General features: G+C 49.5%; 8 protein-coding genes across 12 annotated transcripts; 5 read left to right on the forward strand and 3 right to left on the reverse strand.

Annotated features, from left to right (window-relative positions):
* Positions 1 to 2,937: 2,937 nt before the first annotated feature.
* On the reverse strand, positions 2,938 to 4,668 carry LOC9631868 (pentatricopeptide repeat-containing protein At4g02750). The gene is made up of 2 exons (XM_002967293.2): positions 3,605 to 4,668; positions 2,938 to 3,535 (listed from the first exon to the last, which is right to left on the reverse strand). The coding sequence occupies exons 1-2, from the start codon at positions 4,666 to 4,668 to the stop codon at positions 2,938 to 2,940; spliced, it is 1,662 nt and encodes a 553-aa protein (XP_002967339.2).
* Positions 4,669 to 9,305: 4,637 nt separating this feature from the next.
* Positions 9,306 to 9,992, forward strand: LOC112345452. Its single transcript, XM_024672224.1, has 3 exons — positions 9,306 to 9,515; positions 9,575 to 9,634; positions 9,685 to 9,992. Exons 1-3 carry the CDS (start codon positions 9,461 to 9,463, stop codon positions 9,882 to 9,884), a joined length of 315 nt encoding a protein of 104 aa, XP_024527992.1. The 5' UTR covers positions 9,306 to 9,460; the 3' UTR covers positions 9,885 to 9,992.
* On the reverse strand, positions 9,951 to 11,626 carry LOC9631870 (indole-3-acetic acid-amido synthetase GH3.6). Its single transcript, XM_024672098.1, has 3 exons — positions 11,325 to 11,626; positions 10,079 to 11,071; positions 9,951 to 9,972 (listed from the first exon to the last, which is right to left on the reverse strand). The coding sequence occupies exons 1-3, from the start codon at positions 11,624 to 11,626 to the stop codon at positions 9,951 to 9,953; spliced, it is 1,317 nt and encodes a 438-aa protein (XP_024527866.1).
* A 23-nt stretch (positions 11,627 to 11,649) lies between these two features.
* Positions 11,650 to 14,690, forward strand: LOC112345404 (WASH complex subunit 1-like). The gene is made up of 18 exons (XM_024672099.1): positions 11,650 to 11,896; positions 12,058 to 12,187; positions 12,313 to 12,421; positions 12,472 to 12,528; positions 12,581 to 12,745; positions 12,797 to 12,883; positions 12,950 to 12,996; positions 13,051 to 13,141; positions 13,202 to 13,316; positions 13,369 to 13,467; positions 13,519 to 13,635; positions 13,693 to 13,830; positions 13,879 to 13,937; positions 13,996 to 14,058; positions 14,109 to 14,180; positions 14,239 to 14,279; positions 14,345 to 14,495; positions 14,571 to 14,690. Exons 1-17 carry the CDS (start codon positions 11,650 to 11,652, stop codon positions 14,460 to 14,462), a joined length of 1,755 nt encoding a protein of 584 aa, XP_024527867.1. The 3' UTR covers positions 14,463 to 14,495; positions 14,571 to 14,690.
* Positions 14,688 to 15,761, forward strand: LOC9631871 (methyl-CpG-binding domain-containing protein 10). Its single transcript, XM_024672100.1, has 3 exons — positions 14,688 to 14,888; positions 15,101 to 15,251; positions 15,346 to 15,761. Exons 1-3 carry the CDS (start codon positions 14,688 to 14,690, stop codon positions 15,759 to 15,761), a joined length of 768 nt encoding a protein of 255 aa, XP_024527868.1.
* Positions 15,762 to 15,771: 10 nt separating this feature from the next.
* On the forward strand, positions 15,772 to 19,838 carry LOC9635369 (ATP-dependent DNA helicase RecQ). The gene is made up of 20 exons (XM_024671825.1): positions 15,772 to 16,114; positions 16,188 to 16,300; positions 16,395 to 16,470; positions 16,546 to 16,679; positions 16,743 to 16,829; positions 16,878 to 16,961; positions 17,013 to 17,220; positions 17,265 to 17,350; positions 17,412 to 17,643; positions 17,697 to 17,820; positions 17,870 to 18,009; positions 18,060 to 18,168; positions 18,219 to 18,258; positions 18,305 to 18,461; positions 18,510 to 18,580; positions 18,637 to 18,730; positions 18,779 to 18,979; positions 19,039 to 19,248; positions 19,304 to 19,603; positions 19,655 to 19,838. The coding sequence occupies exons 1-20, from the start codon at positions 16,097 to 16,099 to the stop codon at positions 19,778 to 19,780; spliced, it is 2,610 nt and encodes an 869-aa protein (XP_024527593.1). The 5' UTR covers positions 15,772 to 16,096; the 3' UTR covers positions 19,781 to 19,838.
* Positions 19,791 to 22,054, forward strand: LOC9635370 (sugar transport protein MST4). Its single transcript, XM_002966949.2, has 3 exons — positions 19,791 to 19,903; positions 19,976 to 20,387; positions 20,469 to 22,054. Exons 2-3 carry the CDS (start codon positions 20,258 to 20,260, stop codon positions 21,890 to 21,892), a joined length of 1,554 nt encoding a protein of 517 aa, XP_002966995.1. The 5' UTR covers positions 19,791 to 19,903; positions 19,976 to 20,257; the 3' UTR covers positions 21,893 to 22,054.
* Positions 22,029 to 23,608, reverse strand: LOC9635371. Of its 5 annotated transcripts, none has more exons than XR_002992011.1 (6): positions 23,508 to 23,608; positions 23,269 to 23,350; positions 23,071 to 23,206; positions 22,920 to 22,995; positions 22,801 to 22,865; positions 22,638 to 22,745 (listed from the first exon to the last, which is right to left on the reverse strand). XR_002992011.1 is itself a non-coding variant. In XM_024671832.1 (5 exons), exon 5 carries the CDS (start codon positions 22,721 to 22,723, stop codon positions 22,130 to 22,132), a length of 594 nt encoding a protein of 197 aa, XP_024527600.1. In that variant the 5' UTR covers positions 22,724 to 22,745; positions 22,801 to 22,995; positions 23,071 to 23,206; positions 23,269 to 23,350; positions 23,410 to 23,608; the 3' UTR covers positions 22,029 to 22,129. The 5 variants fall into 5 exon arrangements, 3 of the variants coding, with proteins under 3 accessions (XP_024527600.1, XP_024527602.1, XP_024527601.1); XR_002992010.1 differs by having other exon boundaries at positions 23,071 to 23,197; positions 23,410 to 23,608; XM_024671832.1 differs by having other exon boundaries at positions 22,029 to 22,745; positions 22,801 to 22,995; positions 23,410 to 23,608.
* Between the last annotated feature and the right edge of the window lie 1,419 nt (positions 23,609 to 25,027).

Raw genomic sequence — 25,027 nt, forward strand, 5'->3', positions numbered from 1 at the left:
GTGAGAAGGATTTACCCCTCTTCTCCATGTGATGGTGGTGGCCCAGAGATTGCCCATCTCTTTCTTGCGCTTCCCTGGATCCTGCATTGAAGAAGCTCGCCATCTCTGGAAGCTTGTGAGCCCGGCTTTGGATCCAAAGATCTCCACCTGGAAGAGGTCGACAAGCTCAATATTGAGTGTTGTATTGTTACTTTTGTTATTATAACTTTTGTCTAAATATAAAATATTATTCGGTTTGTTTATAATTTATGATTGCAATTTTGGGGGGAGGTACACCTCCCTAAGGTGTGTACTTGGGGGTGGGCTGTTTGGTAAAAAATTTTACACACTTCCAAAATATATGAAAAAAAACATATATGTGCTTAAATTGTTATAATATATATGTATTACTCACAAAATAATATTTTGAGTACTATTTTTTTTTTTATGTATGATCATACATTGCATGACAAATTCTAAATCAATGCTTATATGAAATCATGTCCTAATGAGTCCCAAGAGTTAGTTTCTGGGATAAATTTGAAATTTACTAAATATGGAATTTCATGTGAGTTAGTCTATGGGACAAATTTGTTACTAAATGTGGAATACCATTAAATTACAAATTAAGACACTCTCTACATTCCATAAATATGCCCCTTATGCAAATCTAGACACTTATTATAAATAATACATAGGATTAAAATGAAATTAGCATACGAGGGTGTTTTAGTAGATATGGTAAACTATCATGTGACAATATTAAGAGATTAAGTTTAATACCTATGAGTTCTTGTCAAGCAAATATAAAACAAAGCAAAAGAGAATTAAAACCAAACCAAGTATGTTTAACAAGAAACATATAAGAATTTCTACCTTATATTTATCTGGCTAGGTATAAATGTTAAATTTAATTCATTAACATTTGAACAAGAGGAACTAAAAAGGGAATTAACAATATCAATCTTTTATTGTCATGGCAATAAAAGAAGAATATTTGAAATGACTCGCTATATAACTTTAAATACCTATAATCACATTTGTGACAAAAAAAGAAAGTAAAAAGTAATTATTTTCATTACCACAAAACTATAAATTAAGGCAAAGATTATCTTTTTATAAAAGGGTCAAAAAATGCTACCCTTGAGGAGAACCAACTACCTAGGTTGGTATTTGCTCCCTACCTTGTGTTCTATGTTCATCCTACCTAGCCTTGAGTTGACACTTAAGTGAATGTGGTGAACTCCATCATAGATATAACTCAAATGGCTCTTCCACATTCTATGGCAAAGGGTTAAGAACCAAAGTTTTGAGTTTATATATAGCTCCAAGGTGGTAAGAAATTTTGGTTTGCCTATGGAAAAAAGTTTAATACTCTATAATGTGGTTATAATAGATGAACATAGCACTTATGTGGTGAATGGGCTTTAAGTGTTCTTTTGATAGTATTTTTCATTTTATGTTATGGATATTAGTCATATAAATGTTATTTTTGGGAAATAATGGTTTTATAATAAGAAGCCAAAGATCAATTGGGAACACAATATTTTACATATTAAAGTTGGTGGCACTATGAAAAAGATTATCAAGAAAGGCAATAATGATACTCTATTAATTAATGCTTTGAAGTTGGTGAAGTGCATGCATGAGATCGCTAATTCTTTTGTGGTGTACCTATTTATTTTTAATATGATCATGTCTAATTTAAAGTATGTTTGTGGGCATGGGACTTTAGGAGGAGTTCAATGACATATTTTAAGTAGCTACTAATTAATAAATGTGTCATTTGCTTCAATACTATATGTTATATACCCTATCTCTCTCCCCTTAGGCAATTGGAAAATGGGCATAGTGGATCAAGCCCTAGATACCAAATAATTATAAATAGCCTTAATTTTAAAATGATATAGAATAGTAGGGCTAGGTAGTTGCGTGCTATACCACTAATTTTGCATTGTTGGAATGCTCATATCTCCTTTGGCCCCTTGTGTCTTCTAGTTTAAACAATAAAACCTTTCAAGCTGTGGTCAATTAGACCCTTTGCTCGAGCTGCTACTTGGAGGTCACTTGGTGTGCCTTACCTCCTCAGAGATCATTGGATGATCATCACTTTTGGATACATCTAGTTCAGCATTGACTACTGTATTCAAGGATCAGAGGAACCGAGGAGCTCAAGTTATTCAAATGATGGTCTGACTCCACTGATGACTGAAGTTATGGGGGCAATGTCAGGATGCAGGATCAGCTGGAGAGAGTTGGGCAGGAGTTGGGATGGAAGAGGAGGCAGCGATACATGCTGCATGTCTTTGATGTTTCCCTTGAAATCTCCTAGAGCAAGCTGGAAAAGTAGTAGTCAATTAATACGATACATATATATCAGCTGGCAGGTTGTGGGGATTGGGTTGCTGTGGCACCACAATGCCAGGTTTGATTGAACATGATTGAAGCAAGGCATTAGATTGAAAGAGTATATTTAATTCCTTCAGAGAACAAGTCATATCTAATCTTTGATGCAATAACAAGATGCAAAGCAACAGTTTTACATGCCTTGGTTTGGTGTTATTAGCACTGGCAAGGTGGTTAACGCCCTAAGATTACCACTAGACTTAGCAAAAGTCCTTATCAGTACCTCTAAAAGAGCTTCTGTTAAGTTAGAGTTTCACAGGACAAGCGAATCAAGCAGTTGGAGATTCAGATTTGTGCCTTCTTTAGATTTTTCTCAACAATCATGCTGATTTTCTCTTTTTCTTGGTGAGGTACAAATAAAAGTAGAAATTACCTTTAGAAAAATGATCTGGTAAGCTGGAATGCCATGGGCATATGCCAAGAAATGGGTATTTTGGATTATGTGATCCCCCCTAGTATTTCTAAAGCATTAATTTCAATTTTAAATTTAAAGGTAGGATATATCTTAAAGCGCCCCAAAGAGAATAATCTTTTTCTTGAAAATAATTCTAGTTAAGAGGAACCTTGCAAAGCGTTGGAAATCAAGTTATAGGACGCCGCATTCTCGGGGCTAAACTGGAGCAAGTGGTCCGCCACCCGCGCCCCACGCTCCACGTCACCGCATGATGCACTGAGCAGCGCAATCCTGGCCGCTGGATCCGGCACGTAAGGCATGGCGGCGACGAGCTCCTCAGCGTGGCGGAGCTGCTTGGCGCGGCCCAGGAGATCAATCATGCAGTAGTAGTGATCGGCGATCGCCCTCCGCCCGAAATCCGCCGCGATGGAGTGGAAGCAGTGCCGCCCATCCGCGAGGCCGCCGCCGTGGCCGCAGCTCGCGAGCACTGCCGTGAACGTGATCTCGTTAGGGCTCGCGCCCGCGAGCAGCATCTCGCGGAAGAGGGCAATGGCGGCGCCCCATTCGCCGCTCTGCCCGTGCGCGGAGATGATCGCGTTCCACGCTGCCACCGTCGGGCAAGGGATCTGGTTGAATATCTCGTGCGCGCGTGCCGCCTGGCCGCGCTGCTGGCCGGTGGCGGCGAGCATTGCCGTCCAGGAGATTGGATCCCGCGCCGGCATTGAATCGAAGAGCCTCTTCACCGCCCCAAGATCCCTGGCTTGGGCAAATGCAACAAGAATCGCGTTCCAGGAGACGATGCTGTGTTCCGGCATGGAATCAAACGCGCGCTTCGCCTCCTCGATCTGCCCAGCCTGCCCGTGCATCGCGATGATCGCATTCCACGACGAGGTGACGAGATTGTGCGAGCAGCGGAGGATTCCTAATTCCTGGAAGAGATCCCGCGCCTCGGCAATCCGGCCGCACTGTGCGTATGAGCCGATCATCGCATTCCAGGCGATCGCGTCCTGGTGGGGCAGCGAATCAAACATCGCCCTCGCCTCCTCCAGATGCCCGCCCTGCCCAAGAACAGCCACCATAGCCGTCCACGCCACTACGTCCCACTCGGGCATCTTGTGGAAGAGGGCCCTCGATTCCGGGATATCCCCGGCGGCACCGTACGCTCGTACCATAGACGTCCACGCGACCACGTTGCGCTGGGGCATCGAACCGAAGACCTTTCGCGCGCCATCCACGTCGCCAGCCTCCACGTAGGCCTGGAGCATGGCGCTCCACGTCACCACGTCCTGGTCGGGCGTCTGGTCGAACACGCAGCGCGCCTCGTCCACGTGGCCGCTGGACGCGTACGCCTGGAGCAGCGCATTCCACGTCACTACCGTTCTCTCGGGCATCCTGTCGAAGATTCGTCGACACTCTTCCAGATCCCCGGTGTCGCCATATGCGGCAATCATGACATTCCTTACCACCACATCCGGGTCGGGCATCTGGTCAAACAGGATCTTAGCATTTTCCAGTTGGCCAGATTCCACGTATGCTTTGATCACGGCCGTCCATGAGATGGCGTTCCTCTCGCCCATGAGATCGAACGCTGCTCTGGCCTCGAGCAAATGCCCGTTCTGAGCATATGCCCCGACGAGAAAATTCCACGAGTAGAGATTCCTGTTGTGGATGGAATCGAAAACGCGACGTGCCTCGGCTGGTGCACGGCACTTCCCGTACATCTCTACCAGAAGATTGGAGAGGTAGCGCTCTTGGCTGTGGGGGCTGTGGAGGATCTGTGCTTCTAGCTGCACTGCACGCACAAGATTCCTTGAATTGCCGCAAAGCTTGATCAATCTCACGAATTCTGAGATGTCTGGGGCATCCAGTTGCTTGAATCCATGATGCATTTGCCACCAACATTTTCTACACACAAACGATCGAGTTTTCTAGATATTCATTTGTACTTGTCGCGATCGCTGAAAAGGTGGTCTAAGGCGGTTAAACTTGCTGGACTCGATCCACCAGGCCTAAGCGTTTCAATCGACAAAGCGCTTCATTGACGAGATTGGAAGAAGCCAGGCTGGGATGGAAGAGTTCTTAAGAAGACATGAATGTTTTGCGTGTTGCGATCATCCTCGTTATATTTTTTTGCATCTCATAATCTAGACGAATGTAGAGCCACGTACGCTGCCCTCAATCTAAACAAGCTCTTTGATAGCCGTTGATCTTGATTTCTCGATCTTCCTGCAAACAATTTTATGCCTGGAACATAGTATCTTTTGGATACCTCGAGGAGAAAACCTCGCTCGCATATCGATCAAAGATCTTCTCTCTCCCGGGGATTCGAATTCCAGGGGTTTACAGGCACCATTTCAATCAATTCCATGACGCCATCAAACTCGTGAGAATTTAATAGATTTCCAATCACGCTAGACGATGCACAAGTGAAACAAATCATCAAAATCGCGGTGCAAAAAAAGAGCGCGTGATCCCTTCACTGGCAAGAGCTGGAGCTGTAGCGATGCTCGGTTACCCGCCTGACGCGATGTGTCCCCGCATTATCAGCCACGTCACAATCCCCCTCCGAGGATAACACCGTGCTGACTCCCACCTTGAAGCGGGCGCGCTCATACAATACCCCGTCTACCGAGCTCTTATATATCGAAGAAACTCTTTGAGCTTGGGCATGTGGGATAGGGCATTTTAGGGCCAGATAAACAATGTAGGTTTGCCTTTAAAAGTCTTCTTTAATTTTTTAACCGTTTAGGGTTTTTGCAATGGGAAAGAAGCTCAAGACGAAGGTATGGGAGAGGCTGCCGATGGCGCTGCTCCAGCGCATCCTCGCCATGCTTCCTGTGGAATTCATCCTCAGTGTCCGCCTGGTGTGCCGCGAGCTGAGGCACATCACCGCCTGCCCAGCGTTCCAAGAGCAGTGGAGGGAGGCCAATCGATCGCGCGAGGCTGCGCCCTTCCTCATCCGGCCCAGGTACTCGGCTCGCAAGATTACCAGGTGCTACAGCGCGTCGCTGAAGAAATGGTGCGATCTCCCCAACGCTTGCTTCCTCCCCGAGGGTGGATTCCATCTCAAGGGCGCCAGCGGCGGCCTCGTCGCCGCTCGGCTGAAGTCCAAGATCGCGGTGGGCAATCCCATCACCGGCCAGTGGGTGTTCTTCGATCCGGCTCCAAACTCGTCCTGGGAGACGAGCCCGTGGAGCTTGCTGGTGCCAAAGCGATCGCCGGCTAGCGGTGGAAGAACGGCTCTAGATTTCCGGATCATCATCGGCGACGGCTTCTACAACTCGAGAACTAGGAGATGGAAGACGGTGGATTTCCCCGGGAGCTCGAGCTACGGCAGCCTCTTCTGCGATGGCATCGCGACGTTCTACTACTTGTGCTCGGAGGACAATGGCGTCGTGAAGCTTGTGAGCGGCAGCATGAATGATCCATCCAACGTCGAGGTCTTGGGAAGCTGGAGCGAGGATCGTTTCAAGTATCCGCTCTATCACCAGCTCTTGATCTACAAAGGTGGCGAAGTCGGGCTCTTGCGTGATAGCTCCAAGGTGGTGAGAGGGATCGACGCATTCGTCTTCGATCCGGTGGGCTGGGAGTGGCGGCGGCGGTCGAGCTTGCCGAGTGAAATGGTGAAGCGGGTCATGAGCGAGCAGAAGGGCGTGAAGCTGCTGCCGAAGCATGAGCTGTGGCAGTTTTCGGGTGATCAAGGGGGACGGATCAACTTTGTGGCGCCACACCACTGCTCTGGGATCATCGTGTTTGATTCTTGGGACGAGAGTTGGAGCTGGGTGGATGATCCTGCGCCCGTCCCGAGCTTTGGAAGGCGCTCCGAGTTCTTCTCCATGGAGCTCGCTATCTGAGATAAGCTTTTTGCTTCTTTGTTTTGTTTTTGACGAGGACTTTGCTTTTCGGCTAAAGAAAAAAGACAATGACATTGCAGTACAGCGTTCTGAAGCCCTTGTTAATGCTCATCTGCATCGCTATTCTTCCTTGCAACGCGCATAGCTAGTAGGGAGTTGGCAGCATCTGCATTCTTGTTCTTCCTTGCAGTCCGCATGGATTGGAGCAAGGGATTGGACAGGTTGCACTCCGATGACAAGAACTCCAAAAGCTTATCTTCATCTTCACTTGGAAGTGTTGTGGTGCTCTCGATCAACAGCTTCCAGCAGGTGTCGACATTCCTGGGCTCGACCCCTTGAAGCAGTAACGCACAAGCCCCAATGAACTTGATCCGTGCACCACATTCTTGCACCAAGCTTCCCCTGACCATAAGCCTAAGAAACGGCTCCAAGAAGCAGATAAGGCAGTCTACCGGTACCTGGCCCCCTGCACACGCATCGTGCAGCTCCTTGAATCTTCTATCAGCATCACTAGCCAGTTCAAAGGCAATGTTCCTGAAGCCCTGCAGCGAGACGGCCATAAACCAGGTGCCAAACTCTAAAACCGATCTCCACTTGCTCTCGGATACCAAACTTCTCCAATGCTGGCGCATACTCACCTCGGCTTGCATTGTGGCTTGCAAGTGGTTGCAATTTGAAATGTTGGTGTAGAGATAGCTCAGCTTCTTCTTGCACTCGGGTGTGCATTGCCATGCCTCCAACGCTGTCCTAAACTCTAGCATCGCAGCTTGGGGGAAGAAAGGCTTGGGAGGTTGTAGCTCTGGGAGAGGCTTCACCTCCAGATCTTGCCTGTTCAGCCGCCTCTCCAGCACACTTCCCTTTTGCAATCGTTGCCCTACCACCTTTCTAATCTCGTGCTTGGATATCCCCTCCCAGGAGCCATATGCCAGGACATCCAGCGACTGCTGGATTTGGATGGGATCCCCCTTGTTCCTTTTCAGCGCCTCCAGAGCTTCCTTGGCCATCGTCCTTCAGGGTTTGGTTTGAAGCATGGGCTGCTTTTATAGGAGCAAAATTGACCTTTATTCTTCCTACACATAATTGTGCTCTTTCCATAGAGCGGCTGCAGCTGAGGTGGCGAAGGATCCGATGCTGGAGTGGGTGCGATGAACGTGGTGTGCTTCAGCCTCCTAGCATCCGGCAAAAGAGGATCTTCTCGAATATTGAGATTGCCAAGAAATGAAGCCGGTTCAAACTGCTTCGACCAATTGAGGTACTTGATCGAAGGCAGTGCAGTCAGCTTCCTCTGAAATCTTATCTGGGCAATCTCTCCCTCCCAATCTTGCCAAACGAACGCATTGATCATCGAATTCTGGACGAGCAGAATTTATGAATTGGATTGTTCCATCGAGCTCGCAATCAGTGCCTCTAATTTGGAGGCATCGGATTTGTCCTTGACTCTCTATCAGGATTGTGAACATACGGAGGCAACTTGTTCAAGCTCCAAGTCCTTGTGCTTGAATTCCTCCACCTGGATATTTTTCCAGCACTTGCCTGCTTCTCCTGCAGCGCACCTTCGCCCTCTTGGAAGGATTCGACTTCCTCCTCTCCCCTCCATACTCGAGCCCGGAACGCATGTGTTCCATCCTCGCCTCCACCACTTTCCTCAAAGCGTTTCTCGTGGCAGCAGTGGAATCCAAGAACTTAATAGCTTCCAAGTTAAAATCCAGCCACCTTGCCGATGAGCTCTTCATCCCCAAACCAGAACAAATTCACCACTGGCCATGGGAATCACTGGAGTGGTAGGCGCCGATTATACTCGTGCTCTTCAAGTGCTCAGTTGTGGAATCAAAGTCTTGTCGAGGAGCATTCCTTTGCAAGTAAGAAGCAAACGGCCCAGCAAACAAGGCTGTTACAGCTTTCACGCCTAGCAAACTGGCCATCAGGGTCGCCGAGCAAACTGGCCATCAGGAACGCCGAGCACGAAAACCGGATGATACTCTGCCGACGAGCAACAGCATGCTGGAAGCATACATTGTCAATGGGAAGATCAAGGAGGGCAGGGCGTTCTTCGATGGCGCCGGCAAGAGGGACGTGAAGACTTGGAACATCATGCTCTTAGCGTATACCAGAGGGGGCTTACGGATGAGGCCAAGGAGCTGTTCAAGATGGCGAAGAATCCGGCTGTACATCCCTGGGTGAAAATGATCGAGGTTATGCGCGAGCCGCGATGACACAGGGCGCTTACAATCTTCCGAGCATCGCCTGGGCACGAGAAACTGTAGTAGGCCATGATCGCAGCATTTGCCGAGAGCGGGGATCTTGAGACGGCCAAGGCAATGGTGCAGAGGATGAAAAACCCGAGTGTGGCTTCTTGCAGGCCCTTGGAGGCAACCCTCGGTTTTCCATTCGATCGAGGAGAAGAATTTGGAGTCGTGGAGTTTGATGGTCTCTGGATTGGCCACAAAGGGGAAGTACGCAGCGGCTGAGTGTTGTCAGGGGTGTGGTGCCAGACAACGCCATCTTTACGAGCATGGTCTCCACTTGCAAGTCTCTGCCGGACTAACGAAGCTGCAAGCTGTCTTGGTCGCAGACTTTGAGGTGTATCCGGTCCTGGAAGATTACCTGCGTGTGATGGAGCTTCTCAAGCCCAAAGATGAGCTACTAAAGTCCATGCCTTCCAAGCCGGACTACGACATGTGGAAGACTTTTCTTTGGGTTTGCCAGAGGCCGGGGACAAGGAGCTCACTGACTATCGAAGTCAAAGTATGATATGGTTTCCTCGGGCTAGAAGGATCTCTACCAGGCACAGGAGGTGTTTCTTCACATCAGCTTTCGCTTCTCGGCAATGGAAACAAGGGATGACAACCAACTTGATTTTCCACGAGATTTCCGGCACACAGGTGGGTTTTTGCTCGTTTCTATTCTTCTTTACCCAATTGCCTCACACATGATCTTCCAGAAATTGTGCGTATCTCTTTGACGAAAAGCCGCAAATCTTTGCCTTTGAATCTTCCAACTGGTAAGCATCACGAAGTTCTCAAACGGATTTTTCTATTTTGGCTATGTCAGACCAAGTTAGTCCAAGGAGGAAAAGTTCTCGGCTTCTCTCTATCTCGCCCGGGAACTTTCCACGACGCTCGACTCTAGAATGCGAAGTACTGCCGGATCTCTGGCACACCTCGGCGTCTTGTACTGCCCGATGCTCCCTTGACCGACAAACACAACATGATCCACTATCCGGTCGAAAGTTCCCGGCTCGACCACCTTGATCTCCAGCGCTCCAACGCTGCCCTCTCGCCGGTTCCGCCGATACACCACGGACAGCGATTCCTCCATCACCGAGCAGCACTCGCGGAGCTCCGCCTCCAGGGACTCCATAGCGGCATCCAACGAGAGCTCCCAATAGACAACGTAGTGGCCCGGCTGGGACGACAAGTTGACTCTACTCGTGTAGTCGAGGAGCCGGACGTCGCCGCGGTTCCTCTTGGCCATCACCGCGGCGGCGGTGGTGACGGCGGTGTGGAGCTCCACCTCGTCGGTCTTGTCCGTGTCGACGCTCAAGAGAACTCCCGCCCGGCCGACGAAGGAGAACTGCGGCATCGAGTTTTTGAAGCCCACCACCTTGAGCACGTCCCCGACGCGGTAGCGGTATAGTCCGGCCCGGGTGGTGATGACAAGCTCGTACTCTCGCCCGAGCTCTACCTCTGCGAGCTGCACGAGATCGTCCCGCCTTGGCGAAGAGCTCGAACTGGAGCTCACGGGGAGGAACTCGTAGTAGACGAAGCACGGGAATGGAGAGTAGCGGACGTCGTATGGCGAGCAGACTGGACTTAAGTTCACTCCCAGTGTGCTACACTCGGATGCGGCGTAGATGGACGAGGCGATCGGGAGGCCATCGCTGAAGAAGTCGATCGCTGGCACGTACTGCTGCATGGATCCCGTGACGATGGCCTGGATGATCCGTGCTCTCGGCCAGAGGCGGCGGACGATCCCGCGCCAGTTGCTCTTGCTACACTCTCGCCGGACGAGCGCCGCCAGCTTTGGATCCGGCTTAAGTAAAGCGTTCACGGCGTGTTTGACGGATAAGTCCGAGACGATGTTGTCGTTCACACGGCCGGTCTCGATGTCTACGCAGAGTTCTTGCCAGAGATCCTTGAGAGCCTTGAGGCTTCGGACAAGAGTGGAGGCGAAGGGCGCACCGATGGAAACGACTTCCTGGGATTGCGTGAGGCCGCAGAGGAGGTGGCAGTAGCTCGCTTGCTGATAGTCGACGCAGAGGATCACTTGGTCCGGGCTCGTGTAGCCCGACTCCGGGTCGAGCTTGCGTTGGCGAAACGCTGGACTTGTGAAGTAGCCACTGAGGCCCGAGGTGGTGGTGACGCCGCCGGATGTGATCCCGGGCTTTCTCACGTAGAAGAACTGCAAGGATTTTCCCCGGCTCGCGTACGGTGCTTTCCTGCGATGGAGAATCGAAAAGGTAAGGTTTTCTGTTCATTCTCTCGCGAAAATGGTTTTTTTTTTTGGAAACTTACTTGTTTAGTGCAGCTCGGGCCACCCGGTTGAGCGCCACGAACTCCTGATCGTAGCTGGGCGACTTTGGAAAGAGCTTTTGCTTCCCACCAGAAGTTCCAGAGCTGTGTTTATTTTTTTCGTCAGTCAACGAGACGAAAGAAGAGAAAAAAAAATGCGTTCTTTGTTTCGTTTTTTACCTGGTAAGCATTTCTAGCACTCGAGCAGCGCAAATGGTTTTCGACTCGTCCCCGTTTGCTAATCTCTGGAAGTCCGCTTCCATGTCGCTGTAGGTGGTGATCGGGAGGAGCCTCCGAAACTCCTCCTTGGTTGGAATGCCGTAGAGGCCATGCCTTTGGAAGTAGTCCGTGCCAGCATTGGCCTCGAGCAAGAGCTGCAGGACGTAGTCCTGGACGCTGGAGACGTGTCTTGTTACGTGCTCCATGAATCCGAGTGCTTGCTCGTCGCAGGCAATGGCACTCAGGATTGCAGTCGCGTCCATCGTTACGTCCTCCGACCGCGACAATGGGAAGTGCTCGAGAGACAATGTTGGTTTACGTCGAGGAACTGGAACTAGACTCCGATCGCCTAGAAAGATCGCCCAAGCACGGCGAAGAAGCCGAGAAAGGAAGACGTCGAGAACTCCTCCAAGAACGAGCTTGCTACAGCGAAGAAGAAGCGAAGGTGGTTCTAAAACGACCGAGAACGCAGCTCTGTTTGGAAGCAAATGCTGGATCGACAGGGGCTATATATCAAGGAAGAAAGCCTGCTGGTTTGAGTTTGGCTTTGTGAAACACCCGAGAAAGATCACTGGCAAGAGCAGAAGAACCAGAAGAACGAGGACCGAAGAAACGAGAGGAGGGAGACCGAGACCGAGAGAGTGAGAGAGAAGAGAGAGAGCGAGAGAGGGATTTAAGATTGTCAACGTTTAAGACTCGTCAAAGCCATCTGAGGAAGAGAATCCATTTCGTAGTAGTACTGCTCTCCTTGATGGAGCAAAGGCGAGCCTTGTTCGTTCCGGAAAGAAGGAAGAAAATGGACGAAGACTTGGCCGCTGGCGCTGGTTTGTTTCACTCCAAAGTGTTCTAGGTCTCGTTCTCCGCACCATTTGGCGCGCGAAGAAGCATGGATTCTTCCATTGTCAAAGCCAGGCTCTTCTCGTTTTTAAGTAAGATTCCGGGGTTTTAGGGTTCTTGGCGTCTTCCCTCTCATGGCGCCAGTGGACTCGGATCTGCTGCGCGCGCTGGAGCAGCTCCAGGACGCCGCCGATGCGGTGTTTGGGAGGATTGCGAGCCGCGTATGCCAGCGCCGGCCTTGTTTTGGTGTGATCGTCGTTTATTTGCGCAGGTCGGGATGGAGCGCGAGCGATTGCAAGATCTGTCGAGGAGGATCCAGGCGGTGAAGGTAAGCAATCGCATTTGCATTGGAGTTTTTTTGGATTGGAGGAGTTCTTCAGGCGAATGTGGATTCTATCTCCGGGTCGAGGCAAGCGATAACGGTGCTATCGAGCGCGAAATATCCACAGGTTTCTTCCGATGCTGTGGATTTCAAGCCGCTGTTTGGAGGACACGACGAGCCTCTGCCAGTCTTCAAAGTAGAGCTCAATATGGGGAATTTTCAGGTGATTGATTTGCGAGGAGGCCATGCCAGTGTCTTGTTTTTGCATTACCAGGAGGATGAAAACGAAGGAACGCTGGAGCTCTTTCGTTTTTTCATGGAAACTAGCCATGAACGATTAAATGTTACACCAATGCACAAGGTATTCTTTTTCTTTTTTCTAGTCTCTTGTCGTGGTGATTGGCGATAGTTTGGTTCTTGTGGACAGGATGATGCTGATTTTAATGATAGATCCATAGCAGACGTTCTTCCTGAGTACTATATTTTCGTATGTTTACTCTAATCCTGTTTTTTATTCTCTATGAACAGGCATACTAAACTACCAGAACAAGCTACATCCGAGGCTTCTGGAAAATCTACCACGCTTTATCCTCCACCCAGAGTCTCACTCAAAGAAACAATCCAGTAAGCTATGTGCACAGGGACGCACTATAGTCACTGAGTTTATTTTGGTGACTAGGCTGCTCCAGGTCTAGAAGAGTATGGATTCAAGCCGACATTGCGTCAAGTTCCTCTGTTCACTTTGCCTTCCAAAATTCCGGACTTGCCTATGGTGGCGGATATTAGCTGGACAGGTATGCTTCATATTTCTATGTAGGGAGAATAAAATTGCCAAAAAAATATCAGGCTCGAGGACTGACGTTCAGGAGTTAACATCAATCGTGCCTTCGGCAAGCAATAAAAGCTCTCAAAAGCTAGATGCTCCCAAAGCTGAAGAATCGAGAAGTAAGGATTGAATGCTCAACGTTACATAACCAGTACCTGTTTGTTTCTTAGATCCTTCTCAAACTACCGTTCCTCCTGCACCGAAAATGGAGGAGGCTCCCGTGCCGCAACTACGTCCACCCCAGGCGCCCCCTCGACTAATTTCTCAGAACACGAAGGACGATAGAGGTGCGGACGTTCTTTTTTGCGTGTAATAGACATTGCTGATTGTTGTTTTGGTTCAAGGAAAAAGCATAATCCCTCCGCCACCACCACCATTGCCTTCTCCACCTATGATAAGCAGCACCATGAACCCTGGGGCAGCAAGCAAGGACAAGGCGTCTGCATCCTCATCAACTCCTCCACAAGCTATTCCTCCAATTGGTAATCTCCTTTGACTGCTGCTTTTCATGTTGCTGAATCCTTTTGCAGAACCGAATAGAGCAGCACTCCTTGCGTCCATTCGAAGTCCAAACATCAAACTAAGAAAGGTAGGCCATTATCCATTTTATCATCTCTATTTCCTTTTAGCTTGCTCGTTTCTTACAGACTGACGTGTCCGAGAAGACATCAGAACCAACTCAAGAGGCCGAGCCTCCGCATTCTAAACAGGTGGTAAAAGTCGAGCCTGTTGCCTCCTCATCATTTCTTCTATTGCGCAGGCGGACCTGCTTGCTGAGATGGCGTCGACGCTAAAAATGCGAAGGCTTTCAATGAAAGGCGCCACTCACGACGTAAGTTCTAGTTATAATCGTGAGGCTTTTCGTCCGTTGCGTAACTGGCTCTTTCCAGATGTCTAAAGGTTCCGACACTGGAGCAAGCTCGTCCGCGAGGTAATCAAAGTTATCGCGCTTTAGCTACAAACCAAAAACCATCTCACGGGTGTTGGTGGTTGCAGGTCTCCGTTGCCGGCAAGTTTTAATCGTCTCGTCTTTGGCCAAAGCTTGGATGATTTTTTCTCCTTTTTTGCAGATTGCAAACTTGAAAGCGTTCCTCCCACAAACTTCTGGCAGTGATGGAGATGAAGATGATTGGGAAGATTAAAGAGAGTAAGCATTATTTTGAGAACTAATTTCTTCTTCTTCTAGATAATCTGACTGTGACTCGCTCTGGTGTTTTTTCAGTGGATTTCACGTTTGAATTGTCCGAAGTGACAAGCGCCGTACACGTGGCATGCCAAGTGGCAGGCGCAACGCATCCAATGATCTGGATATGTTTGAAATTTGGGGAATATTTCCCAAATGACGGGGGCCCAACCCGTCAGGGAGCGCGTCAGTGACGGGTTGCAAGTACGTATGGAAAGAAAAGAAACTTTGGCGAAGAAGAACATAATGGCTGCTTCGGAGGAGGAGGCTATGGCGGCCATGGTGGAAGGTGATGAGCTTGCCGGGGACGGAATCGTGTGGGAGGAGCTCCCGGCACCTCCGGGGTGGAAGAAAAAGGTTCGTAGCTCTTTGCTAGTTTTCTTGTCTTCGCGTTTGCGAGCAATTGGACTTCTTGCCTGTGGTTTTCTTGTGCCTGTTTGCAGATTTCTGAGAATTATGTGCTAGGACTTTCAAGTTTTTCTCGTTTTGCTGCGTTTCTTGGGGTTTCTTGAGACTAAAAGTTTGTGTGATGTGTTGCTGGTTCTAGTGGCTGATTTTTGGAATTTCAGGTGGCTCAGCGCCGAGGAGGCACTCCTCGCCGAGGAGACATCACGTTCGTTGCTCCGGATGGAGAGGAGATTAAGAGCAAACGGCAGCTGGAGCGTTATCTCAAAGCTAACTCGGGAGGGCCACCCGTAGCGGATTTTGACTGGGGTACAGGTCAGTCAAGCGAAGAAAAAACTCGTTTTTCCGTTCCGCGTGAGTTACCTCCAGAGCTGGAAGTTACTAAATGTTGTGAAAATTTTCTTTTTAGGCGAGACTCCGAGGAGATCCGAGAGGCTGAGCTCGAGGAAGCGGCCCTCGGACAGCTGGGCCGAGGCGGAGCCGACCACTCCACGGCGCGGGAGGAAGAAGAAGGCCGTGGCAGCGATAAAGTCTCCAGACGACGAAGAAGGCGGTGTCAAGGACTCGGACAAGGCGGACGAGAACGGCAAAGAAGAGCAAGACGGTGGAGCTAAAGCCGAGGCCAAAACAACTCAAGACGAAGCAACAGGGGAAGAAACTGCAGCAGCGGCGGAAGATCCGGCAAAAGAAGATCAAAGTGGCGACCAAGCAAAGAAGGGAGCGGCGAAAGCTTCTTCCACTGCCCCGGTGATAAGCTGTGCGAAGACCGAGACAATGGCAAAGTCGCAAGAAGCACAGCCAGCGCAAATAGGTGTGAGCAGCTGAGAGAGAGAGAGGAGAAGAAGATCATCCAGTTCTCTCTCTCTCTCTCTTCGCAAGGCAAGACACATGGTAAGATAAAAAAGTCTCTTAGTTTTACACACACCTTACACTGATTTGCTCGTCCTTCTAACATTTGTTTAGTTGTTAGATCCTAGTACCACTGTTTGCCGTAGTATTGTACTTCTAATTTGGATTCTTTGTATAGATTACTTTCTCTCTCTTCTCCATTAAACGCGTCCCGGGATCGATTCCAGTGTTAAGCAGGTGGAAAGTTCTTGGTTCGATTCCCGCCCAAATGGCGTCCCGCCGGTGGGAGTAGGGTTTTAGGGGATTTGGCGATGGAGCGCTGCCTCAAGGTGAGCGCGATGCCGCGCGGTGCCTGGGATTGAGATTCTGATCGCTGCATTGTTGGCGCTTGCCTTGATCCAGGATTATTTTGGCTATTCATCGTTTCGTCCGTTTCAAAAGGAGGTGATACAGCAGATATTGCGTGGGAGGGATTGTCTTGTTGTGATGGCTACTGGCAGCGGCAAATCGATCTGGTAAGCGCCCGATGCTTCTTTCCTTGGATTTTTTCTTTTTCTTTTTCTTGCTTGTGGTACTAACTCTAGGAAAATCTCGTCTACATTGGTGCAGCTACCAAATTCCGCCCCTCGTGAGCAGCAAAACCGCCGTTGTTATCAGCCCCTTGATCAGTTTGATGCAAGATCAGGTTTTTCCATAGCTACATTTTGTTTTTTTTTCTTCATTCTTTTTCTCCTGATCGAGAGAACGTCTTGTATTCCAGGTAATGGGGCTGAAGCTACGTGGTATCAAAGCGGAATACCTGGGCAGTGCTCAGACTGATAAGACTGTAGAAGATAAAGCCGGAAGGGGAGAGTATGATATCCTTTACATGACTCCAGAGAAGGCCTGTGGAACGTGAGTTTTCTTTTTCTTTTTATCATCAATGTCCATCTTGCATGCGAATCGATGTGTTTGCAGTACGTGGACCTCGCTGCTGAGTCGTGGTGTTTCTTTGTTGGCTGTTGACGAGGCGCATTGCATCTCAGAATGGGGACACGACTTCAGGTCCGGTTTTCTTGGGCGTGTCAATGAGCGTCATTTGTTTAATTGCAGGCCGGAGTACCAGCGGCTTAGTTCGATCAGATCGAAGCTTCCCGAGGTTCCATTCGTTGCACTGACTGCCACCGCCACACATAAGTAAGACGCGCTTGTGGCGTTTCTATGGACGGGGCTTGACGTCGTTTCCAGGGTGCGGGAGGACATATTAAAATCGCTCATGCTTAAAAATGCCTACATAGCCGTTTCTTCGTTTGATCGGTCAAATATCTTCTATGGTGTGAAGCCATTGACTAGGTCCAATGCCTTCCGCGAAGAGCTTGCCACTGAAGTTGTGAAGGACTTAGAACAGGGAGGCTCCACTATCGTGTATTGCAACACTATCAAGGATGTAGATGAGGTACAAGAGTCTCGGTTTATCACCTGTTTGAAAGTTGATGGCAGGTCACAAACGCCTTGGTGAAAGCAGGTGCCGCTGCACGAGCATACCACAGCAAGCTCGGACTCAAGGAAAGGAACGATGTTCACAGGTAGTTTTCTGAGAAAGTTTTTTGTTTTTTCGAAATTGCGGTGGCCAACTTTCTATTACAGGACTTTCCTGAAAGATGAACTTCAAGTTGTGGTTGCGACTGTTGCCTTTGGAATGGGCATTGATAAACCGGATATACGAAGAGTGATACATTATGGCTGTCCAAAATCCTTGGAGTCTTATTACCAGGAGAGTGGTAGGTGCGGTAGAGATGGTTTGCCATCAGCATGCTGGCTATATTTTACGCGTGCTGACTTTACGCGAGCGGAATATTACACTTCGGAAGTTCGCACGGTATGTCTTCAAATGGTGATTCTTATATGACCTTCCTTTCGTAAATTTATCAGCAAGAACGGAAGAAAGCGGTGGCAGATGCCTTCGCAGCTTCGCAAGGATATTGCACAACGACAACCTGCCGGCGGAAATTTATTTTGCAATACTTCGGGGAGTTTACAAAGAACGACAACTGTGGTACGACATTTTGGTTTCGAACTGCTGAAAAACATTTTTGACTCTGCAGGAAACTGTGATAACTGTACCAAGACTGCTGCTCAACGGCGCGATATGGTGCAGGAGGCTTACGCAATTTTGGCAGCTGTCAAATTATGTGGAGGCTTTTGGGGGATGAATATGCCTATTGATGTTTTAAGAGGCTCTCTTGTAAGTATTATTTTTCTATGAAGATGTTTTGATGTTTTGAAATTGTGTAGGCTAAGAAAGTCGTGGAGCGAGGTTACGAAAAGCTTCATGTTCATGGCCTCGGTCGCGAAAAGACTGCTACTTGGTGGAAAGCGCTTGGAGATCAGCTTCTATCCTTGGGTTTGTCAAGCACGTGAGGGTGTTCATGTCTTTCTGATATTTCTTTGCAGGTTATTTAAGAGAGACGCGAGAAAAATTCAGGACTGTGAGGTAAATAGGACGCACTTAGCTCATGACAGATGTCTGTTTCAATCAGCGTGTCACAGAAGGGACAGCGGTTTTTGGAGGAGCTGCCGAATGGAGCATCACTTGTATTACCTGTCACGGAGGAAATGCTTCGAGAAGAGAAAAGTAGTGCACCTGATACGGCTACTGCGAGTACGCCAGGGCCCACTTTGAATGGATTGCCGGAGGTAAGCGGAAGCAAATAGTTTCTCCGTGTGTGCTAAAGGTCTCTGCAGGTGGAAATGAAATTATTTAAGGCACTCATAGACTTGAGAGCGGAAATTGCTGACAAGAGTTCAACTGCCCCGTAAGAAACACTGATCGAAGGCTGTACAGTTTAAGTTGCTTAACTTGTGTTGTTAGATACATGATATGCAACGAGCGGACCTTGCAGAGGATCACAAACACTAGGCCTTCGAATATCGTACGTTTACGAAATGTCGAAGGCATAAATCAGGTGATATTTTAGATTTTACTTATGGGTTCTTATCGGGGTACGTGCCAGTGGCTTGTTACGGAATATGGTGAAGCATTTCTCGAGTGCGTTAAGCGCATTTGTCAAGAAACCGGATTGGAACAAGACAAGGAAAGCATTGTGCAGAAGGCTGCTGCTTCTAGGACCTCGGATCGGTCTATGTTGACTCCAGCAAAGTCTGAAGCATGGAGCATGTGGCATGAAAAGAAAATGTCATTCTTTGAGATTGCGGTATGTTTTTGTTTTCCTTTCGAAATTTTTGTGATTGAATTTATTTCTGCTATGAACAGAATCTTCCGGAGCGTCCTAGGCCAATTAAAGAAGATACAGTTATTGAGTACATATTAGAGTGCCTTCGTGCTGGATGCGAAGCTGATTGGAGTCGCTTCTTCGACGAGACAGGCATGACTACTTGCATTAGAGAACAGATTCGAGCTGCAATTGGTAAAGTGGGATCGAGAGAGAAGATGAAACCTCTGAAAGAGAATCTACCAGAAACGGTAAGCACTGTGTCTTCCATTTCTTGTAACATTTCTTTTTGTTCTTTGAAAGCAGGTCTCTTATGCTCATATCAAAATCTATTTACTTGCGGAAGAACTAGGAGTGGATTTGGGCCTTAGTCCTAACGTGGATACTCAAGACCGCAATGTCGAGGTTATAGATCTCGATGAAGAACCGCGCAACGAATCCATAGACCGTCCTCCATGGCTCGACATTCGTACTAAAACTTCGACAAAGCCGAGACGTTTAGACGTGGAGGAACTGGCGAATGGCGAGTGCAAGAAGATGCGCACTGCCGAAAGCAGGCAAGCGACGGACGAAGGTATAATGGAGTGGCTCCTTTCACGTGATGGGGTATGTCAGTTGTAAAAAAAACGCTCGTGGTTTTTTAACTATTCTGTGTAGGCCACCCTGAAGGAAATCAGTTCCCGGTTTTCTGACACAGACGTAAGTGCCATATTGACACTTCTAAAGGGCCTGGAGGAAAGTTTTTCAATCTACGAAAAGGATGGTGTATATTGCAGAATGTAGTCTATGTACAAATCGCCTTGTAAGTGTTCTCCCTGTGTAACTAAGACAGGTGCATCTACAATTTTCTTGCAACTTTTGCGACCTTGCAGTCCATGACAGAAAATCTCCGCTCCGCTCCAAAAGGTCGGTAGTCAAATTCGACTGTTAACTGACAGTCTCTGGCATTGATCCTTGCGTGTTTGTATTATTGTACAGGATGACATCAAGCTTACAACAACGTGGCAGTGCTCCCCGATATTATTTTCCGAAATGTCGGCGGCAAGGTCAACAAACGAGACGGGTCCAGAGTTAGAAACCCGTCCTTCCAGCGCCACAGATGTTTCGTCAACGAGGATGACTGTGAACAGCACAAGCCTGTCAGGATCCGACACGTGAGACGGCCTCGTTGAATAAAGTGGAGATCCTATGAGCTTTATAAGCAGGGGAGAGAGGCTGAATCTCTCCAGCTACTGCTCGAGCTAGCTCTTGCTCGAAACCATGGCCGGAGGATTTGCAGCAGGTCCTGGAGGAAGCCAGCATGAAGGGAAGTTCACCGCCTACGTTGCTGTTGCCTGCCTTTTGGCAGCTACGGGAGGACTTATGTTTGGATACGATGTCGGGATCTCAGGTAAGCCTCAATTTCGCTCCTCGAAGATTTCTCGTCCCGACTGTGACCAATGGATAAAATTTCTTTCTTGGTCTTGTACAGGTGGTGTCACCTCCATGAACGATTTCCTGGGAAAGTTTTTCCCCAGCATTCTACGGAAGAAGCTGGAGCTTGCTGGAAAAGAAGGAAACTACTGCAAGTATGATGACCAGGGCCTGCAAGCGTTTACGTCGTCACTCTACCTTGCGGGTCTGGTGGCCACCTTCGCAGCCTCGTACACGACGCAGAGATTCGGTCGGAAGCCAACCATGCTGATAGCGGGACTGTTCTTCATCGCCGGGGTGGTGTTCAACGCTGCTGCGGAGAACCTGGCCATGCTCATCATCGGCCGGATCCTTCTCGGCTGCGGCGTCGGCTTCGCCAACCAGGCCGTTCCACTCTACCTCTCCGAGATTGCTCCTACTCGTTACCGGGGCGGCCTCAACATCCTCTTCCAGCTCAACGTGACCATCGGCATCCTCATCGCCAACCTCATCAACTATGGCACTGACAAGCTCCACCCCTGGGGCTGGCGGCTTTCACTCGGCCTGGCTGGGATCCCCGCGGTGCTGCTCACAGTCGGAAGCCTGTGCCTGTGCGAGACACCGAACAGCCTGATCGAGCGAGGACACTTCGAACGAGGCAAGACCGTGCTCCGGAGAGTGAGAGGCACAGACAACATCCACGAGGAGTTTGACGAGCTCGTGGAAGTGAGCCGGCTCGCAAAGTCGGTGGAGCATCCATACAGGAACCTCTTCTTCTCCCGAGCTTACAGGCCACAGCTCGTCATCTCCCTGGCACTCCAAATATTCCAGCAGCTCACAGGGATCAACGCCATCATGTTCTACGCGCCGGTGCTGTTCCAGACGCTGGGATTCGAGAGCGACGCTTCCCTCTACTCGGCCGCCATCACCGGGGCCGTCAACGTTGTCTCCACGGTGGTGTCCATACTCACGGTTGATCGCTTCGGCCGGAGAGTCCTCCTGCTGGAAGCCGGCGTCCAGATGTTCCTCGCACAGGTGGTGATAGCGATCATCCTGGGAACCGGGCTCAAGGAGGACGGTTCGCAGCTCTCTCACGCCGCCGCGATCGTGGTGGTGTGCATGATATGCACCTTCGTCTCGGCGTTTGCGTGGTCGTGGGGGCCGCTCGGCTGGCTCATCCCCAGCGAGATCTTCCCGCTGGAGATCCGGTCGTCGGGGCAGAGCGTGGTGGTGTGCACAAACTTGCTCTTCACTTTCGTCATCGCCCAGGCCTTCCTCTCGATGCTGTGTCATTTCAAGTACGGGATCTTCCTCTTCTTCGCCTCCTGGGTGCTGGTGATGACCACCTTCACGCTCTTCCTCATCCCAGAGACCAAAGGCATCCCCATCGAGGAGATGGTGTTCGTGTGGAGGCGGCACTGGCTGTGGAGGAGGTTCGTCCCGCCGCTGCCGCAGGAGCTCGAGGCCATCGAGATGCGCAAGAGCCACGACGCCAAAGCATGAAGGTCCTTCATTCTTACGAAGTTTGTAGGAGCCACACGTAAGAAAGAAGATCCAGCTTGAGAGCTTCCGATGGTATATAGCACGACCATGGTTTTCCCAAATGCATGGTTCGTTTTCTCAAATGTACTCGTTCGCAGAAAGAAAACAAGATTTCGATTTTACCACCACCAAAGTCTCGGGTTTGCCGGAGATCTCTTTCGGAAAACGTCGGTAGCGTCCACCGAGGACGAGCGAGTTCTAGTCAGGATCACTCCTTCGAGGCCCCCGTAGAGTAACTTCTCTTCTTACAGTCGTCACGGCTTCGTCGGGATCGCTCCTCCTGGGATGCGAAGCGCATGGATTCGCCGGATTGCTGCTACACGCCTTGTAGAACCTGGGAAGCAACACCCTGCCGGGTGGCTGATCCGCAACGCAGACCACGTCCGCGTCGTTCCTCCGGGGCAGTAGCGGCGAGATGCCAGAGCAAGGAAGCCGGGTTCTAATGCCCGCCACCCCGCAGCTGGGATAGTCGTCGCCATCGCCACAGTATCTAAGAGCTCCTTGAGCGCCGTGGACACCGCCCCTGCTCGTCGTCTGGAACACTGACGGCCGCTCGTCACGCAGCAGTGGAGTGGTCTGGACGTTGTCGATCTTGTGATGGACCGCCTTGAACTTGGACATGACGAAGCGCTCCTTCTCCGGCGGGGGGTTGTACTTCTGGTAGCACGAGCCGGAGCGGACTTCCACCGTCTTGGTCGATCGGGGAGGGACGAACTGCGGCTTGATGAAACCGTGGTCGTGCTGGTGGTACTGGTTCATCTTTATCCAGTCCTCGGCATAGCTGTAAGCCATCAACTCGTCTGTTGTTTCGCCCCTGCATGGACGCGAGTGAGATCTCTACACCACCATTTTAAAGGCGAGAGGTCTACCTTGGTAATGGCAAGCCGTAGACGTGATCGGGATTTTTCACCGACGGTAAAGGAGGAACGTTTGCCTACTAGTCGAAGATCAGGACGAGAAAGAAACAGGAGCAAAAGAACGAGCTTACAATACGTTTCTTCACTTTCAACTTGAGAGGGTGCTCTAACCTGTAGCCTCTTTGCTGGTCAGCTCGGACAACGTTCCTGCATCAAAGGAAAAAAGCAAACCGAAACAAAGAAAGTGAGAAGCTGCTCTGCGAGAGCGAGGAAAGTTTCCACCTTATGTGTTTAATCTTGTGGAGCTGCAAGCAAGACGCTCACATTTTAGGAGCCTTCTTGTTCATGGCCCGGATGTCCTTCCCCTTGGTTGCATGAGGATTTGGGACGTGCTCGCGATGGATCATGGCTGCAAATTCTTTGCGGGAGATAAAGTCCACCGGGAAAAAAGAAAAAGAGCTGCGAAGCAAAAAAGCTTACATTCCTTGACAGTGTCTCCCCGCTCGTCGATGATCCCGTAGCTGAACGTCTCGGGAGGAATGTCCCGGGTTGGCCTTTTTACCTGAAGAAAGCAAATCCACGAATGTAGGAAGAAAGAGAGAGAATCCATGAAATCGCTACCGCCGCAAGCCTCGGCTTGATGAGCAGCTCATTTTTGTGCGACGAATGCCTCACCACGCCCATCCTGGGGTGATCCGACTCATCGTAAGTCATGTTACCTGGATTCGACATCGTGGATCTGGCGGAGGCTCCAGCGCTGGCGGCGAACGAGCGAGCTTCTCGCCCCTAAAACTGTTTCTTCTTTCTCACTCACTCTTCCTGAGATTTTAGGAGGCGTGGTGGTCGACTGACGGAAATGTTTAAACGAGCTGACAGTATATTCTTTCATGGAATATACCGTCACCACTTTGCCGATCACAAACAAGTGGATGTGATCGTTCGTCCAAGCTGTACTGCAAGGCAGCGTTCTCTCCATCGGCCACGATCGCGCGTACGCTCCCGGCTCCCACTCCAGCGTGGCCGTATCTCTCCAAATGCAAACCGTGAGAAAGCAACTTTGTGCTGCGTGAAAGTGTTGCCCAGCTCCCATCCCATTGTCGTTGCTCCGACAAGCTTCGTGATCTCTAAGACTTTGGTTGTATTCCATCCATAAAGCACAGGATTGTACTCAAGATCTCAAGATTAAGAAGAATGTTGATCAAGTTCAGGAATTGTCAGGAATTAAGTTCCCACGAGTGCCCAACAGTTCGATGTTCAAGGTTGCAAAACAACGTAATAATGAGACTCTGGGCATCTTTTTGCAACCTTGAACATCTAACTTTGATCTCATTTTCCAGAGGCTCCAGAACAGCCAGATCCCCGCTTCTTCTCTACAAGAACTGAAGATTCCTTGGCCGCGTCCATTTCACACAAACGGCTCGCCACGTCCCAAGTCTTCAAGCCCGCCTGCTGAACACCAACGATAACAACAAAACTACTCCACTTTTTGTAGCATTGCCAAATCCAAAGTCGGAGGGAACTCGTCGTATGCAAGGTGCAAGAGAATCTGGCTTGATAAACAACAAAGAACAGGGAACTCTAAACCATCAGCACACCTCATACTCGCGAACTTCAGTTTCTTTCACTAGCAAGTCTGGCGCAGACAGTATCTGCAGAAAACTCCACCGGGTCAAAATCAGAATCAAAACGGTCAACAAATATTCGGTGCTCGGTGATGGCTACCAAAGTCGAATTGTAGCGAACATGCCATTCTTCATCCTATAAAAATATCACAACAAGTCCAAACCAAACCAAACGTTGTGTATGTGTTACCAGTGAGTTGGTCAAGGTTCTCAACGCTTTCCCGATCTTCGAAAACCTTGTCCGAGGATTCCCAATCCGAGCGTTCCACTATATAATCTCTTAAAATTTCCTGTATCAGCAGCATTGTGCGCTTGGTTTTGATGCGCGACGTCATTTGCTTCTGGATGCTGCAAAACGATTCAATGCTTACTATCGAAGAAGTGAAAGTAGGAGCTTCGACATCACAAGAGCTGGTAGAGCGATTTCGTGTGGAGAAGCGAGAGGTCATCCACATCGACTCGCGTGCAATCCATTGTGGAGAATCAATGCACTCACAATCATGAAGCTCGTGGATCATGGAGCTCGTGGGGGACATGAAGTCACAGACAGCGTCCTTGGATCCATTTCCATCGGCGATCTCGGCATCGACGTAGAAAAATCGCCACTGCCCAAGAGC

The sequence above is a fragment of the Selaginella moellendorffii genome, unplaced genomic scaffold (assembly GCF_000143415.4).
Source record: "Selaginella moellendorffii unplaced genomic scaffold, v1.0 SELMOscaffold_8, whole genome shotgun sequence".
In the NCBI taxonomy this organism is placed as follows: Eukaryota; Viridiplantae; Streptophyta; class Lycopodiopsida; order Selaginellales; family Selaginellaceae; genus Selaginella; species Selaginella moellendorffii.